The sequence below is a fragment of the Cyanistes caeruleus genome, chromosome 2 (genome assembly GCF_971803275.1).
Source record: "Cyanistes caeruleus chromosome 2, bCyaCae1.hap1.1, whole genome shotgun sequence".
Classification (NCBI taxonomy): domain Eukaryota; kingdom Metazoa; phylum Chordata; class Aves; order Passeriformes; family Paridae; genus Cyanistes; species Cyanistes caeruleus.
In genome coordinates this window covers 14,480,392-14,498,670 of record NC_141702.1, presented here as the reverse complement: position 1 = coordinate 14,498,670, position 18,279 = coordinate 14,480,392, and the positions used below count along the sequence as shown (strand labels likewise).

Sequence of the window (18,279 nt, the reverse complement as noted above, 5' to 3'; positions counted from 1 at the left end):
CCTTCAAAGAGCCAGTGAATGCCTGTCAAAATTTAGGAGGTTCAGTATTTTCAAGAGGCACTAAGAGATTTAGACACTTGCAGTGAAATTTCAGTGATTTTTTTAAATTTAGCCCCTGTCACTAATAAGATCCTTGAGCCTCTTGCATGTTTCCAAGTCCTACATCATGCTGTGAGTCTATATCATGTGTTTGGTTACAGCATCAGCTGTGCTCAGAAGCACAAGAACCACCATAGCTTTCCTCTAGTTAGAAGCAGATGTGGTGCTGGATTGCTGGCAGTGCTGGGAGGGGCTGCACTTTGGCAGGGACCACAAGAGGTCCCTCGGGAATTGCAGCACACAGCTAGGACAGAAGTGGATGTCTCACTGCAGAAAGGTGCAGAAAGGTCTGGCACCTGACAAGGTAATTCCAATGGGGTCTGCCTTTCCTGTTCAAATGAGCTCTTGGATTTGGAACTAATGAGCAAGTTGCCTTGAGCTTCTGGCTCCAAGTTTGTTCCCTGGTTTTTCCAGATTAATCTGCTGGCTATGCCATTTGTTTACTCTTGAAAGACAAAAGGACTTGCAATAAGAGAATTTTCTATAGGTAAGTCGTTCAGGCCATAAAAATGTCCTGTTTGCTAAGGACAAGCCTGTACAAAAGGTGTTAAAATATTGGTGAGTTTCAAGACAAATACTCCTTAGTTCATGAATATACCCTTCTCTCAAAAATGTTAAAAGTTTAACATAAGGAAACAACACAATCTCCAGGAACTAGCATTAAAGAGGTGTTTGCATTTCACAGCAGGATAAGGGAGAAGAAGAGAACAGCAGTTTTGCCCTTTGTGTCCTGGGTATAAAGTGAGGTTTGTGCACCTCAGACCACTGGCCTTGAGGAACCTGTGCTAATTTTTGCTCTGCTCTGAGGCAGAGGTCAGAGCACAGGACCCCCTGTGCTCCCCCTCAGCCCGTGTTGCTCCACGACACCATCTCAGTACAGCCTGCTGTATGTACAGCTAATGACCATTTGTACAAGCACGGAATTTATAAACTGCCTAGCAAATACTCTAACACAGTACATTTCCTAAAATGTCAGGCTTAGCAGGGCCCTGTGGATTCACAGAAAATGAGGGCAAGCCAGGGAGAGAAAGTGCAAAGGATCCAGCCCCAGCAGTGGAGGAGCTGCAAAACGGCTCCCTTGGAGTCTGCGCTTCCTCCGCACACAGGCTTTGCTGGGCTGCCTTTGGAGCAGCCCTTGCCTTTCCCATATCTGCTGCAGTAGTTATCTTTTTATTTAAATATTTCCATTTAAAACCAGCTTCTCAAGTTCAGGAACTATTTTACCTTACTCAAATAGTTTATTTAAAAATATATATATATATATATAATATTCTCCAATTCAGAAAAGGATAGAACTTCCCGCAATGTAACATTTTTTTTTTTATATATATATAAAATATTTATGCATTCAGTGAATGGAAACAGTTTTACTGTATACATTTTTAATGTTGTACTCTATGCAAATCTGCATTATCTAAAAATATACCGTACTTCTGTAAATCAAAACAAGCAAGAAAAACCACTGTAGCTGTGCTCTGGGTTATAATACCTAAGAGAAATGATATGAAAGTTTTAGTTTTGAATTTAAGAACTCACAAACAACATTTTACTTTGTGAGTGCATAAATAGAAGACTGAATACATTCTTGCTTTGTTAAGCTGAACTGTAGCAGAGGTTACAAAATGTAAATATATTTATTAATTTTCAGTATTTCAGTGTTTCCAAGTCCACCTTTCATGATAGTGTTAAATAAAACATGGTCCTATCCTTCCAAACATTTCAACACTCTTTAAAAAACAAAAACAAACAAACAAAATTTTAAAGTGAAATGTCCTCCTTCATTGAAGTGTTAGATCATATTTTAAATTACTGCACTCCCACACAATATTTTATATATATATATATTCTAAATATATATATATATTTTTATATATATATATAAAGAGACCAAATAGGAGACTACATTTTTTACTGTCAATATGTTTAACATCACATACTGTAGTTGTATAAAACATGCATTTTCTGGGATAATTATGAACACATCATGAATGAGCCCACATAAATTATATTTTTTGTACAACTCCAAGTTAAAAAAAAGGTCAGATTAAGTGCCTCTGAGGCCCTTTCTTCCCAGCTATCAGTTCTCAAAACACACTACTGAAATATTTATCTATGCCTACAGATATGTGCTAGAGAACCCGATTAAAACTTTAAAATACATCTACAGTATATTTTACTTTTCTTAAAGTTTGTGACAGTCCTCGGATATTGTGTTGTGAAATGTAAAAATAGTCACAGATTCTTTTATTTTCCAGAAATAAAATAAAAAAAAAATCAAAAACACATCTAGGAGAGTATGCAAAAACAAGGCAAAATGAAGTTTCATAGCACTTAATGAGGGTTAATATAAGTCAATAACTAGTATTGAGGTTTGTAAAAAGGGCTGGATGAGCAGTTACATGTACAAGCAAATGGTCTGGTAAATCTCATGCTCTCAGACATTGTTCCTGTAACCAGCACTTCTCCACCCTTAGAACCAGTCAATATACATTCAAAATAGGTTGACACTGATATACTTACGAGGTGTAAAAATAGTGCACTATTTTTTCTGCCACAAAGCAAAACTGCATCCTAAGAGCTGGTAAACTTTCCTTAAATAGAAAGAATGGGCAAAAAAAAAGAAACTTGGAAAAAATTTAAATTAAGGCAATTAGACAGGTAAAAGTGGACTGCCCTTGATGACGTAGCTGAAACTAGTATATACTTCAAACCTATACTAGCTGCTGAACACTGACATGCAGCTTCTGATAGATGTGTATGAATGATATAAACTTCAACATTATGGCTTTATACAAGTGCATAGTTGCAACTGCAATAAGTAACGGTATCTGATTAATAAGCATAAAAAAATAAAGTGGAAAGATTTTTAAAACCCTCTTGCAGTATTACAGTACAATATATATACACAGTATAATGGTCACTTCTTACAGATGCAGTCTATATCACTATGGTGGATCTTCCTCCAGTTCACTTGCAGACGTGCTGGTGGCATCTTTACGAAAGCTGAAAAGTCAGTTTCTTCCATTTCAATACTCATTCCTCTCGATCCTTTCATGAAATGTAGTGTATGTGTCTTGCCAAGAAAGCTTTTGTGGAACAGAGTTTAAAAGGTTACCTAACATATCCTTTGACTATTTACCAACCATTCCTCAACTCATCAGTCACTCGGGAGAATACAGGAAAACCCTCAGAGATTAGTAATTTATATTGCAGCAAAAATGTAAACCTCTGATATATATAGCACAATCTCTCAGGAAAATATATATTTTTAATATATTTTGGGATATGTTTCAGTCTTGCTGTAATGGGAAGAAAATTATCACCTTGACTGTGTCTGCATTCACGGAAAGCAGTTAGCTGAAAAAGAAGCAAGAAGTTTGGTCAGTAAATGCAACAAATGTAAATCTGACAGAAATATGCTTCTTCAAAGTCTTCATTTAATATGGGTTCATCATTGTACTTGAGAGAAGCACCTTTCCCCTGCATCCAACAGCAACATTACTTTGGTATAGCACATCCTTACACACTGTAATCCCAAATCAAACCCCCTTGCAATACATGAGGGTAAAGTACAATATGCACTGTGTAATAGTTACTTCTAAAGGATTAGTGATCAGTAAGCTTTTAATACACAAAGATGCAGTATATTTAATTAACATAATGCTCATTACTGTGAACACTAAGCCAGTTAAGTTCTGCAGGAGCTGGTTCCTCAGTTCCCTGAGCACACAGCTGAGGAGCAGCCCCAGCACCACTGTTACACAGCTGAGACACATCTCACACACTGTTTAAAACAATTATTGGGCATTTAACATTTAGGAGTTTTTTTTTTCTATGCAAATATAAGATTGCATCAATGTGTGAAATGATCAGATACTGAGGTCTATAAACTAGGTAAAGCTATTTGCAGTATATCCAGAATTAAGCCACGGGACAAATCAGATCACTGCAATGGCTGGATCTTTCTAAAGCAGTCAAGGAAACCACATCACAGAAGCTGCAGACCCGTTTGTTTACAGTTTTCAAATGCGTGGTTAGGTACCCAGAAAGCACAGCACTGCAAAGGAATGCCAAGTCAAATTCACTTCAGAACAGAGGCAAAAAAGCAAAATGCGGAACTCCAGTGATTTCATGTCTGCTAGCCATAGACCAGTCAGTTTATGTCCAAAGCTTAAAAATGAAAAGTGTTTGTAAATACCAAGTCTATTTCAGCTAAACATCCAACTGCTACCATCTCCCTTTTATTCTTCAAATATTCTCTGCTGAGGTTAGCAATATTAGCATTAGAGATGAGCAACAACCCTGGAAAAAGCAGTTTTGGGTTTTTTTTTCAGGCAGGCAGACATGAATTTTGAAAAAGAAATCTAAAATTAGAAAAATAAAAACACTGACAAAGGCAACAACTTTGTTTTAATGAAAATGACTCCTCTAAAAGTTCAATATGAGGAACAGAATCTCATTTTTCTGTTTAAAATATTAAAATGAGATCTTTACATTTTCTCTGCTTTGAGAAGCAAAATCCAACAGAGCATGCTGTATTCAAAGGCAAACAAATCCATTCCTCTCTATTTAGATTTACCCCTTATACTTCTTCAGAAATCAAAAACATCGTCATCATCATCATCATCATCACCATCAATATCATCAACATCATCAAAGGACCAATCCCAATCCTTAAATGCCAGATCAAGTAATCTGCAACAGGAGGGTTTGATGTTTAATGAGTGTCACACTTATATAAAAGACGTGAAAATTCCTTTTGGTATCACTAAACCTTTTTAACTGAAAGACTGTTTAAGGCAGGTGGGTTTGTCCCTTTGCCTGTCATGGGTATGAAGATTCACTTAGTGTTCATGTAACTTAAGAATATTGCATTCATTGCAAATTCATCTCAAAAATCATTCCATTCAATATAGAACACTTACCACATTGATTTTTTTCCCCTAGAATTTCAGTAGGAAAGACCAACATGAAGTGGTTTTATGCTCTCCTGCTATCTCCTTCCAGACAACAATGCAAGCTTAACAATTTTCCCAATAAAATCAAGATTTTGAGTGCTGAAAAGAGCACTGAATAAGATAGCTTCATCTGAATGTACAAACAAATAAAGCAGGATTTTACTGTATCCCAAACACAGGGTAGTTACACCACAGAGCTATTCTGTAGTTCATCATTTAAAGTTAAGCAATGCCAAAAAAGAGGATATATCAAATTGTTGTCTAGGCCTCCCTGTCTGTGCTCCTTGTATGGTCACTATAGAACAAAGAAGGCAAGCAAGGCAAACCCTGTCAGCAAATGAGTCATTTTACTTATCTGAGGCATTTATTTTGGGATGGGTGAATCATTGTCTAGAAGCACTCATCTCTGTCTGTTGTAATACCTTAAGTACTGACTTTTCAACTGCTATAGCTACAACAAATGAAAGCCAGCCTAGTCTTCTGTCCAGTGAGCTGGAAGGATCCTAATTAGCATTGTATGCCCAAGCACAGGATGCAGGCATGGAAACCTTACCCTAAGAGACCATCAATATAAACCTGTTACATTGTTTAGTAAAGTCAATCACATGTTTTAAATAAAATGTGTTTCAGGGGAATTTGGATTTTCAGGCTTTAAACTATTTAAACCTTTAAATGTGACAGAGCCCTGAAAAGGCTCAATATTCATTTGTTAATGAACTATGGCTATTACACTTTAAACAATTTATCAGGAAGTAAAATACATTAAATTTGGCTTTTTTCCAACTTGGAATTACCCATCTGGCATGATCCAGCCAAATGGCTAAGCAGAAATTATATGGTCTGTATGAAAAACTGGTTTGCCCTTAAATCCTCATGAAGAAAAACAGCCATGAAAGCATTGAAGAAACCATCATTGTATGAAATTCCTAGCAGGGATAGCATTTTTAGGAGCAGGCAGCTTGGAAGGGACCTCAGAAGACTTCTAGCCCACCCTCCTGCTCAAAGCAGGGGCAGATGCAAAGCCACTGAAGGAAGCTCAAGGCCTTGTCAGGTGTTGAGAGCCTCCAGGGATGAAGACTGTCCAGCCTCTTTGGCCTCCCTCTCTGCACTGGCTTTACCCTGTATCCAGACCAGGAGTGTCTCCTGGTTCAAGGGAGCCCCTTGTTTCTCACCCTGCCACCATGCAGCACTGCCAAGCCTGGCTGTCTCTTGGATACCCTCCCCACAGGCTGGGGCAGGCTGCTGTGGGAGCCCCTGGACATGTCCATGTCCATCATCCGGGCTCAACAAGCCCAGCTCCCTCAGGCGTCTGCTCTGACCATCCTGGTGGCCTCTGCTTGGTCCTTCCCCAGGGTGTTCATGTCTGGCTGGAACTTGGGGGCTCAAAGGTGGAGGCAGTATGGTGCTGCAGACTATGGAGTGAAGAGAGGGGTATAATCTCTTCCCTGCCATCCAGCTCTGCTCCTCTTGGTGCAGTCCCAGAGCCTACCTGGTTGCCAGGGCCCACTGCTCAGTCCCTAGATTGAACTGGCAATTACATCTTCTTCTTAATAAAGTTCATAAAAGAAAATTATTTCATATGGTAAGCTCTTGCACAAAAGCCTCATAGAAGCAACACTGACCTATAAATTTACCATAGCAATTACAGCTATTTATGAGTATATGGTTTCTAATTAAAGGTGTTTAAATCCATACAAATTTCCAGGTCAGTTTGACTGACCTGCATTAATCTGGTAATAAGTGACATGACCTCACAGAAGTACACTTTTCATCTGTTAGGTACATTTGCAAGGCTAACTTGGAAACTTAAACTGAAGAATTATATGCTTTACACACAAAAATAATTCTCCTCCTTTTTTCACCAGTATAGAATGGCAAATACTGTACTATGAAAGCATTTTGTACAAAAGCTCAAGACTGAAAAAAGGGTACTGGAAGGAGAAGAATTATTTCCAGAACACCTAAGAATAGCCATTGAAAAAAAAAATCAGAATTTATAATATGCATTTATATGTTAACAGCAAGAAACAGAGTACCACCACTAAGACTGCAAACAGTATGCAGAATAAAAGCAATCTACCTGTCCCCCAAATTGTCACAAATGTTTTCTTGATTCATGCTTTCATTCCTATCACTCATGTTTTGGTTATTTTTGCACTAAGAAACTCTTCAATAATTGTTCCCTAAAAAGTGATTTTAAAGCTTTTTTCCTTCATGATTATAATAAATCTACTAATTTAAATTCCAAATTATGATTTGGATCAAATATGATTCTCTTTAAAATATGTAAATTAAATCGCTAAAAATTAGACTGTTTGAAGGTTGAGAGGGAAGTGCAATTAAATTACTCTAGGTCCTTCCACTATGCATTTCCACCCATTAAAATCCCAGCATCTGTTGAAGATTTAACTCTTCATAGCATAAGGATGTTTTGTGGTAATAGCAACATCAGAGCAAGAGTGTGCTTCCCTGCATTCCCCACTGTAACTCTGGCCACTCACCCAGCCCAGGTCTCACCAAGCCAGCTGAGATACTGGTGCCAGTCTGGTCACAGAAAAAGGGACAGCAATCCTGTCTAGGCACTGCCTAATTACCTCTCTGGGGAAAAATGTTAAGCCTTTGCTAAACTGGAATACTGCAAGGAACAAAGTAAGTCAGACAAACCTTTTCACAGGCTGCCAGCACTGGGAACTGACAGAAGCAAACATAAGCTAGTACTGCAGGTGATGAAAAAAGCAAATTGGAAAAAAAGCAGAAACTCTGCACTGCACAATCATATAAATGCTACCTGCAGAATGCTATCAACTTCCACAGCACAACACATAGGATTCTGCTCCTTAGAAGTGATCCAGTCATAAATGAACAAATTTTTTATGGACAATTTTTAGCAAATCAGAAGAATCTGATATGACTATTCTTTCAGGAATCCTGAGACATTAGCATGAGTCCTTCTACCCCAAATAAGGAACTGAAACCAATTGTAGTAAAACATGCAAAACAATAAATTAAACAGCAGCTCTTGTGTCACCTTGGTTTGTTTGGAGGAAGCTGTCGACTTGGTCGTCTGATGGACTGGTTTGGCTGTACCTTCATGGAAGTTCTAGGAGAAGATCGAGCAAAGGGGTCTGGTGCTGGAGGCTTCTTGGGTATTTTTTTCACCAGTCGGCTCACCCATTTTTGCTGTTCTTCTGTAGAATTAGCTAACAGTAGCAGATTCTTCGCGGTAGAAATATCATAGTACACTGTAATAAGATTTAAAAAGTAAAAATTATTATTCTTATTATTCTAAACATGGCCTCACATCAAAAATTAGCTGTCAGATTAGCATATTCTCATACTTGATGCAGAGAAATCAGCAGAGAGGTCAAAAGCAAAAGGAACCAGTAGGTTTCCTGCCTGCTCACAGTACCTCCTCCTTATATTTAGAGAGTAACAACTTAGTACTGTGGAAGATACACATTCACATGGGAGAAAACACAGGTAATACAAAGAGGTGTGACTGAGACTAAGAAATTATATACCACTGTGTCACAAGGAGCAACCTTCACCAAATGTAACCCCTTCCACAGCACTGTTGTTTCCCACAGCAGAGCAAAACACACAGTGTGAGCACTTCACAGCCACCACGCTCCGCTGCATGAGGATGACAACACAAAAGGTACACGCACAACACAGCCCCACGCCATGAGCTCACAGCAGAGTGACCCTCATGGAGACACCCTCGGGTCTGATGGCCATGTACTAATAAACCAATCTTTATGTTTAGTTGAGGTTACATCATTACTAGAATCCTCTGATATTAGGATGCCTCTTGACTTCAGCACTATCTGCATATTCAAATACTTGCTATTTACCTTTGCAAGGCGCTATAATCTCTTCTTTTTTATCCATGTGATCTTTGTGACATTTGATATGGCAGCGGCGACATTCCAGAGCAGGAGGAGGTTTAAACATGTGCCACAGGGGCTTCATACAAGCTTCACAATTGGTTGGGAAGTGGTAAAGAGTAGGTATAAACTCATGTCCTTTGTGACAAATGTAATTTGACTTCTCTCCCATGGGCTCCACAGGAAATTCCTGTTCCTTTTTGCTCTCTCCTTCATTAGCATATAGGATCTAGAATGAATGCAAAATAATCTCAGTACTCCTAGATGACAAATATAAATTCAGAGTCATTATCTTAGTACAAAGACTAAAGAAGTACACTAGGAACGATTTTTCAATGATTTTTAGTAAATATTTCATTAGACAATATTTTTGACAATGTCTGAAATCCAATGTCTGTTACACTAGAAACATTAATTTAATAATGAATACCTGGAATATCCTAGGAATTTCCTTGGAATCTGCTCTGTACACATCAGTCTGAGTGACTGGTCGGACATGGAAGAGTTTGCTATAGGAAATTGTTTCAATAAGGACAAAAATTATTGTTACCACAATGATAAATGTGACAGGTCAAGTTAGGACACAACATACCACATTAAGACTTAGAGTCATTAAAGATTTGTCAAATTTGTACAGATTTCTAATCACTTGATAAAGCCCCGTCTTTCAACCCTGCACATGAACTCCCAAAAACCTTTAATAAAAAGAAGTATATATATATATATATATATATATATATATACAGATATATTTGCAGAAGCACTGAGAAACCATCATCATGTGACTTTAATGGCTGCTGGCACCTTTCTAACACAATCCTGTCCCCATGCTCTGAATAGCCACATTCTGTTATTTATTAAGAAAATAAATTAACTATATAACCCATCTGTAAGGCCATGTTGTAAGAGAAAATATATGAACACTGAAAATTATATCTGCTGTTACAGTTTTCTTTGCGTGCTTTGCTCCCAAGTGTGTGTGAGGAAGGTCTGTCTGAGCTAGTGGGTGCAGTTCAGTTAGACCAGGGCTCAGTGCAGCTCCCTAGATCAGTCTGAGCACCACACTGCTCCTCCTGCACCAGTGCCAACAGCAAACCCCACTCATCACCACAGTGGGTACCCAAGGGTCCAACTCTATAGCTGAGATTAAAAAAAGTCACGTCCCATGTGATGTTGTGCTCCCAGACTGGACCTCAAAAGGCCATTTGGTCAGAGATCTTTCCAACAGAGTTCACCTACAAATCAGAAGAAGGAAACACACGTGGCAGTACTTACTCTATATCCAATACCATATGGGGATTAGATTGTTCTTTATCTTGTTCGCTGTCATAGAACAGGATCTTCTTGCTGCTTACAATTACATACTGTTAGGAGACAAAAGGACAAAACATGTTTTAATCCAGCTTATCACAGATGTCAAATATGTCACAGCAATTATCTATCACATTATCTATCATATGCTGTAGCAATATTTTTCTACAATTTGATTAAATGGTACCTAAGTGGACAATGGTAGTACTGTATACTAAGTCCATGCCAAGGAATTCATTGCATAACAAATAAAATTCTGATTACCTGAAAAATCAAGTTATATTATCAGATTACTGATTTTTAAACATATGTTAGTATCTATGAAGAAACAAAAATAAAACTCAGGAAGAAAATAGGATATAAGCTTTTCCTTCCTATTTTATTGATTTATTTTTCACTTTTGAAAGTGAAAGGACTGGTAGAGAGAGTAACAGTCATCCTCTGCCTATTTCATGTGTGCAGGTCATACCTAATAGGGATCATACTTAAAGAGATCACTATTATTCTTACCAGAAGAGCTAATTACCTAAAAGATGTCCTACTTCAAGAATTTTGGCTAGAATTAACTGTATGACAGCAGTAAGGAAATTTGCATATAAATGTGTATTGTTACATTTTGGACAAATACTCATGAAAGAGGTTACTGAGAAGCAGTAAACAAATGAAGGCTGCACAAGGCTGGAGGAGTAGGTTTTAGTCTTATCTCGTAAATAAGGAAATTGCCAAGAGCACCTGTTTCCAGACTCTGCCTAATTCCAGTTATGTCAAACTGCTGGGAATGCTTATAGCATGTCTAAACATTTGTAGATCATGAATGAATGTTCTCACTTCTGGCTATACAAAGAGGTATCTTAAGCTACTGTAGTTGTCTTAAGCTGCTTCTCTCAGATGTAGCTATACTAGCTAACATATTTTATGTGTTTAAGTAATGAGAATCATGTATCAAATTAAAACTGAAGTGCTGAAAACCTACATTAAGCTTAAAGTTGAACCTATGCATCAAAAACATAAATCTGGTTTTCTTACCTTTTTAACCCATCCAAATTTTTTTGTGTTATTTCTAACAGGCATTGATAGCCAGCCTTCCAATCTTGATTCTGAAAAAAGAGATAAGTATTAAAGAACAGACAAAACATTATTTTTGGGACTACTGTGCTTTTCAAAAGTTATTGAACATCAATAATAAAGCAGGAGAGCAAACATGGGAAGATGAACTATTTACCAGTATGAGATCTTGCCAAGTTTACCATGGTAAATGTTCAGGAATACATTAAATAATGTACCCCTGAGTACAGCCAATAACCAGCAATGCAATCACAAAAAAGTAGTAGACAGAAGGAGGAAGGGGAAGAACAAACTTGCAAATATAGCACACGCATTCCCTTTAGTAATTTTTTCAAGTCTTGAAAGCCTTATATCTATTAACCTTTACCTTTTACAACAGCACCTGAAGATATTAGTACAGACCACACATCCAATCCAAGACCAAAAAAAAAGACAAATTACCATCACAAATAACCTATATACCCTATATACCGGGGAAAATGTCAGTTTAGTATACAAATTCATACTTTTTGGTCTGTAGATTTTTCTCTTCTCTAATTCTGCCTGCATCTCCTAGGCTTTCCAATCCAAAATAAGTAATTTCTGGTTAACCCTTAGGCCTTGCCTGAATACAACTGCCCTTTCACACACTTGCAGTATTTTATATAACACTGGCACATTTGTCAGATTTGATTTATCAAGAATATTGAGAGCTCAGCTGTTGTTTGGCACACACATTTCAGTAGTCACCAAAAGCTCAAGAGGATCACACTTTCCCAGTGCTTGGTAATACATGGGATCACATACCCTTTGACCCTATTTTTGTAGCTGCACTTAACACAAGTGTTTCTTCCCCCTATGTGTTATTAAGGGGAACTATTTAATTGCAATAATATTTTCCTAATGAGTTTCCTATACTAGCAGATAACCTCCACTGCTGCTGAGGGACCTCCAACTCAGAAATAGTGAAGTGTTAAGCATTAACAAACACAAAACCATGGAACAAGCAGAAACATACTCCAAAATTACAAAAAACTATTTTCCTTCTCATCAGAGGGCATTTGCAGGTTCCTGCCTATGTTTAACACAGTGCAACAGATAATTACTAGATATTCATAGAATTCTTTTAGGGTCTAGAGAAACTTAAAGCAAGATACACAGATACACAGTGTCTTCAACATTTATGGCCCTACCAGCAATGCTGTTGGTGACCTACTTTAATACACACATCAAGTACGTTATGTACTTTTTGTACACATTTGTACATTTTGAAATGTGTTTTGCCTCATAGCTGCCACCTTATATTGTTCCTCTCAACTACACCTCATAGAAAGTGTAGGAAGCACAATGTTACTGCAAAAAAATAGTCTATGCCATATCCAGGAAGCACATGTAGGGCACAAAATATGCATGTTTCTCCTATTTCCTAATATATGATTTTCCTATTTTTCTCTGTAACCTGTAATACAGATTAAATTGGACAAAATGAGAGTTTCTGATTATACTTTTTCACTTCTGGTGTCCATTCAATACTAACAGATCAGAAAAAGGGCAGAATATTCCAAACTTCTCACAATACATGTTTATAAACACTAGGAGGGGAAAAACAATGGAAGACAACTATCCTACCTCAAATCTTTTATAATTATGTCAACAAAAAATCCCAGCTTAGCTATGATTTTTACTTTAGAACAAAGCAAATCCATGCACATACCAGAACAGCAGCTAGCAAGGAAAAAAATATGTATGTATGGAGATTTTATTTCATTGGAAGCTTCAAAGCAAAAACCAGAGGATGAGGAAAATAGAGGAAATGCATTATTCTTTACTCTAGTTTGATGAAATAAGGTCAAAATGCCAAAAGAGGTTGTACCTTCAGAGGAAAGGTATTCACACTTTAAAGGAACCTCATGTGAAATAGAGTAAGTGGAATGCAATAAAATACCCACCTCTAACATTAACATGAAACAGAAGCTTTGTTAAAAGGGTGTATGTATACTCATATCAAATGAACACAGAATTAGTAAAACAGGGCCTTATCACTCATAATATACTTCTAAGGCAAAACACTGTAATTCTCAGGACTGTAGAATGAATTTCTACAAGAAAATCACATATATTTAGATGAGAGGAGTAAGATGTTTCCACACTTCACTTAAACACAAAGATTTGATTTCTTGCTATCCAGCACCTTAGGGTCATACAGAGAGCTGCAGATACTGTGTAGGGGCTATCTTGAAAACAAGCCATAAGGCTCATTTATTCAATGTCTCAGTAAAAATGGTGGGTTTATAACTGTCAGCAAGCATTTGCAAGCATTTAGAGAAAACAGGCCAGTTACTTGTTCATGCAAACTTTCTCATGTATTTGTCAGTAATGTTTACTGCTGCTGCAGTGTGTAATCTGCCAGATTTGGTTTATGCTTCTTCAATTATGCATTAATAGTGTTAGTTCTGAAACAGAGAAAACGACACAATAAGAACAAAACCAAATGGTTCTCAGGGATGTCACCTGCGCTATCAACTTCTGTAGGGCTGTGTGAACAAGACAAAGGTTCTTCCTCTGAGTCAGAATCGGAATCAAGAAGCATGCGAGAACTGGAAGGCTTAGTGGCAATACTGACAGAGGTAGAAGAGTGCTGATAGGTAAAGGACATGGATTCCATAGTGTGAGACTGAGTGATATGGACTAAACATAAAGCATAAAGGAGGAAAAGTAGAAAAGAAGTCAAAATAGAATCTCTAAGAGATTATTAGTTTTACATTTCATCACATACACACAGTAATTGTAAAGTAGCCTCCAAAATAAAGTGAAAAATATTTAGTTCTAATGGAGCAAAATAGAATTAAAAAAAAAAATCTTTAAATAAATGTAAGGTGAAGTATTACAACAGACAGATTTAACTAGCATGTGAACAAGTGATGACTATCAATGGATCGATAAGATTGTAGAAATAGATGAAGATGTAAATCACAGAATCATCAGACCATCAATTTAATACTCCACTTTCTATGGAAAAACACTGGTATAAACCCAGTTAATGAAGAAATACTGATAAAATTTACATACCAGGGAATCCATCATCTGCCTCAGCTTCTCCAGGTCCACTGCCTATGCTACTGCTGTCCAGCCCAATGTGCAGTGACTGCAGCTGGGAACGAAGCTGTTCAATGTCACTGTCTTTGCTGTCCAGAGTCATCTGCAGTTCAATCCGTATCTGACTCTCTTCTGCTATTTGCTGCAGGGATAAATTGCAAGATTTCCTATTATCACAATATTTGGTTACTCAGAGAAAATTACGCAGAATTCATAGCCAATCTCAATATACATTCTGTGTATTTCTTTTGGTTGGGGAAAATTCAGAAATGGAGACTGGATACTTTACCTTAAAGTTTGTATCAATAGTATGATTTTACAGGAAATACTGCAATGTTTATATTTACAAAAGGATCTTACTGCCTGCATTTCATTTATTTCCTTCTGATATTTGATCATCATCTGGGTTAACTTTTCTCGTTCAGACTTCAGTTCCATATGCAGCTTCCTATTTTCCTTTTCCTTCCGCCGTACATCAGTGTCAGCTCCACGTTTGACTGGACCCTTCCGATTCATGATTTCAGCCAATTTATTCACAGCCTTCCCATAGGAAAAAAGAAGTGACAAGACCCACACTAATAAATACACAGAGTTATGTTGTGAAGAAATAAAGTCTTCTGTCTATAACCAGGCACTTCTAACTATAAACTAAGACCTCTGCAATCCAGTACTAGAAGCTTGCTTTAATCCAATGTATTACACAAAACGTAAAATAAGGTAATGATGCCATTTTTACTTGAAGCAAGCATTAGCTGTGTGATCACTTTCACTCATTTAAATAATCCCTTCAATTTTCATTAGCTAGACCCAAAATATGTCTTTGTTTTAAAATGACACTTGTTCTAAAAAACAATCTAGATTAAAATCAGAAATGTACTTCTTTATACAGAGGAAAAGGCTGACTAGAGGAAAGCCTGAAACCAGTAATATATCAAATAATTTGACAGAAATTAAGGCTTTTGCTAGTGGAATACATCTGGATTAGAAATTCCTCTATTACAAATCATAAGGATCCATTTTCACTACTAAGTAAGTCTACTTAGAAGAAGGAAGAGAAAAACCCATATATTTTCTTTCAGAGCAAAAAGAAATAAAGCCTTACTAGTACATATCTATTGTTTATAATGGAAATTATTATATTAAAAAAATATTTGATTCATGAACACTGTGTCTACATGTATTTGAATATATTTGCTTACCTGGGTTTTTAATGTTCTTTCATTCAACAGCTGTTTCTCAAATTGTGCTTTAATATTTCCTACATTTGCTTCTTCTTCTTTCAGCTTTGTAATTTCTGTAGCAAGGTAATTGAAAGAAAATCTATGAAAACTCATTACAAACAAATATAGTACTATAAAAGAACAATTAAGGGTTCTAAGGTTTCAATTTAAGGGATCTAGTTTCAATTTAAGTCACATTTCAGAGATTACGTACGTTCTTGTGCTTCCTTCAGTTTATTGTTTAGCTCTTCTTTCTCATTAGCAAGATTAGCCACATCACTAGTTAGTGTCCTATTTGCTTCCTCCAACTAAAAAAAAAAGACATGTGACCATGTAACAAAACTCATGTGGCAAATGAAGAAGCATTAAAGGACAGAAGGAAATGCTGCAGAGTGAGACCAGGATAAGAGGACTTGCTGTAAGAGGGGTAGGGGCACAAAAGAAAGAATGGTCAGAGAAATGCATGGAAGAAACACGGTAAGAGACTCTTGAATTTCAATCATAAGAAATAAATATTTTTAAAACATTAGATATACTCATCTATCTTTAAAGCTGCTAAAGATCAATGGATAACTCAAACTGCAAATAAAGCTCATGTACAACTACTACCAAAATTACAGGTCATGTAACTCACCGAGGCTATGGTGGCATCTTTCTCAGTAAGTTCCTGTTTATGCCTCGCCATCATCTCTTTAATCTCCAGCTCTTTCATAATCTTCTCTTTTTCCAAATCAGAGTACTGTTCCTCCGCAATGGAACGGGCAAGTTGTTCTGAGTCTGCTTTTGTCAAAGTGATCTCTAGCTGAGCAGCCAAGGAATCTCTGCAAATTATTGACATATACTTTTAACTTTAAAATGGATAGGTTAGGGAGGGGAGGAAAGAAAACAGCAAAAAACCATCCTGATCTTTTATGTATTAGTAGCCCAACTAGCAAACCTACCTCTCATCCTGTAACTCTTGTATCTTTTGCTGCATTTCTTTACAAATTTTGGTCTTTTCCTCACATTCTTCTTTAAGTTCTCGAACTTGTGTCTTATAGAGAGTCTAGAATTTAAAGTTCGAAAGAAAATTATGTGATTTCTATACTATTGAAGGTCCACAAAAATTATACAAGTTGACATGGTATGCAGCTCCTTAATCACATTAATTGGAGTATAATTGTGCAATGCCTTCTCTATACTTATCTAAATGTCATCATCCTCACTCACAAATGTGCTTTGGTTATTTTACTTTGTTGTTGTTCCTTTTTTAACTTGTATATTTGTAGATTGTAGATTTATGATATACATTTTCTATGTTGGTATACATACTGTTGAAGATAACTATTTTATACAAAATCAGAAGTATCAGAAGCAGAGAAAATAATTTCTTTATCTATTGTAAATGCATGTGGAGTTCAGATTCTAATAATATAAATCCATGAAACCAACATGACAGTTAAAGAACTAAAAGAAATACAGGAATAAGAGAAAAACCAATTAGAAAATAATTTGAAATTCAAAATTTCATGGAATCAATATAAATCTAAAACTCTGAAGGAAATGAAAATGACTGACTACAAGTCAAGCGACAGACAACTCTAAGTGTACTTACTGCAGGGATTTCAGGACAGATTGTCTCTCTCTGGCCCATCTACAGCAGTAAACTGACCTCAATTCTCCCTTTCTTTCCTATAAGTGTATAACATTTTCATCTATAAAACTTTAGGTAGGCCTTCTCCTCACAGACCTAAATCCACAAGGAAATCTTAATTTTCCATTAATACTGAAACAAGCCTTTTGGCATCTCCTGCAGTGCAACTGGCTGTGCACTGTTCATAAAAATTAACATCCACATGCCACTGATGATTTTTAAGTATTTATTCTGGTTCACCATACAACAATAAATGAAAAATTCCCAACAGACACTACCAAGTTTGGTCATAATGCAAAATTTCCTTCTGAGCCGTAGATGCACATGTTTTGTCACATCATGTGAGAATACAGCTCTTCTCTACCAGACAGCATAGAAGAGATGCTGAATGCCAAAGGCTTGAAACATGCAGAGATTATTCACAGGGTGGGAAAATGAGCTGCCTGACTCCTCCCTCTGAACTTACAAAGCTGGGACATTTCTCAACATGAGCTTTTTGTGCTGCTCAGTGATCAAGATCAAGGCAGCAGACAGCACTGGAGACAGCCACAAGAAAAACAAGTAGCTTTGGGTTAGAGATGTGAAACATCTGATGGCTCAGGGGGAAGAAGAAAAGCTAACATACTCAGTAAACAGATTAATATTAAAATAAACCAGCATAAAACATACTGAGAAATATTGTTCAGCTTCGAGCTGGTCTTGAAGCTCTTTCATTTGTCCATCTGCATCTTGACGTTCCCTAGAAAGGAAAAAAATGATTTAGAGATATGAAGATATTCCAAAGCAGTAAATAGAAAAGACAGCATTCACACCCTTGAGATCTCCAGCAATTTCTTGACCTAAGTATCATCAGCTATTAAACTTGAAGCTTCCTCTGGGTATCAGCTCTCTTTTTCACTTGTACAGCTGAGAATACTGCAGTAATAAGTCAGTTTAATACTGCTAACACACTAACTACAACAGTGTCACAAAGTTTAACCAGTAAGAAACACTAATAAAGTAAACAGCACCAACAGAATCTTATTTCCATG

General features: G+C 36.8%; 1 protein-coding gene across 5 annotated transcripts in view; it reads right to left on the bottom strand.

The window, feature by feature from the left end:
- Positions 1 to 3,347: 3,347 nt before the first annotated feature.
- ROCK2 (Rho associated coiled-coil containing protein kinase 2) overlaps positions 3,348 to 18,279 on the bottom strand; it is a 94,491-nt gene continuing 79,559 nt past the window's right edge. For 2 of the 5 annotated variants that reach the window (XM_023922599.2, XM_023922597.2), the window contains 14 exons: positions 17,918 to 17,987; positions 16,557 to 16,660; positions 16,250 to 16,436; positions 15,830 to 15,923; positions 15,595 to 15,689; positions 14,756 to 14,935; positions 14,369 to 14,537; positions 11,282 to 11,352; positions 10,220 to 10,308; positions 9,375 to 9,453; positions 8,912 to 9,173; positions 8,086 to 8,299; positions 4,679 to 4,794; positions 3,348 to 3,456 (listed from right to left, as the gene is read on the bottom strand). In XM_023922599.2, the coding sequence (XP_023778367.1) occupies positions 4,692 to 4,794; positions 8,086 to 8,299; positions 8,912 to 9,173; positions 9,375 to 9,453; positions 10,220 to 10,308; positions 11,282 to 11,352; positions 14,369 to 14,537; positions 14,756 to 14,935; positions 15,595 to 15,689; positions 15,830 to 15,923; positions 16,250 to 16,436; positions 16,557 to 16,660; positions 17,918 to 17,987 (1,717 nt within the window). In that variant the 3' untranslated portion in view covers positions 3,348 to 3,456; positions 4,679 to 4,691. Of the gene's footprint in view, positions 3,457 to 4,678; positions 4,795 to 8,085; positions 8,300 to 8,911; positions 9,174 to 9,374; positions 9,454 to 10,219; positions 10,309 to 11,281; positions 11,353 to 13,810; positions 13,988 to 14,368; positions 14,538 to 14,755; positions 14,936 to 15,594; positions 15,690 to 15,829; positions 15,924 to 16,249; positions 16,437 to 16,556; positions 16,661 to 17,917; positions 17,988 to 18,279 lie in introns of all 5 variants that reach the window. The other 3 variants (XM_086875853.1, XM_023922600.2, XM_086875854.1) reach the window with 2 other exon arrangements.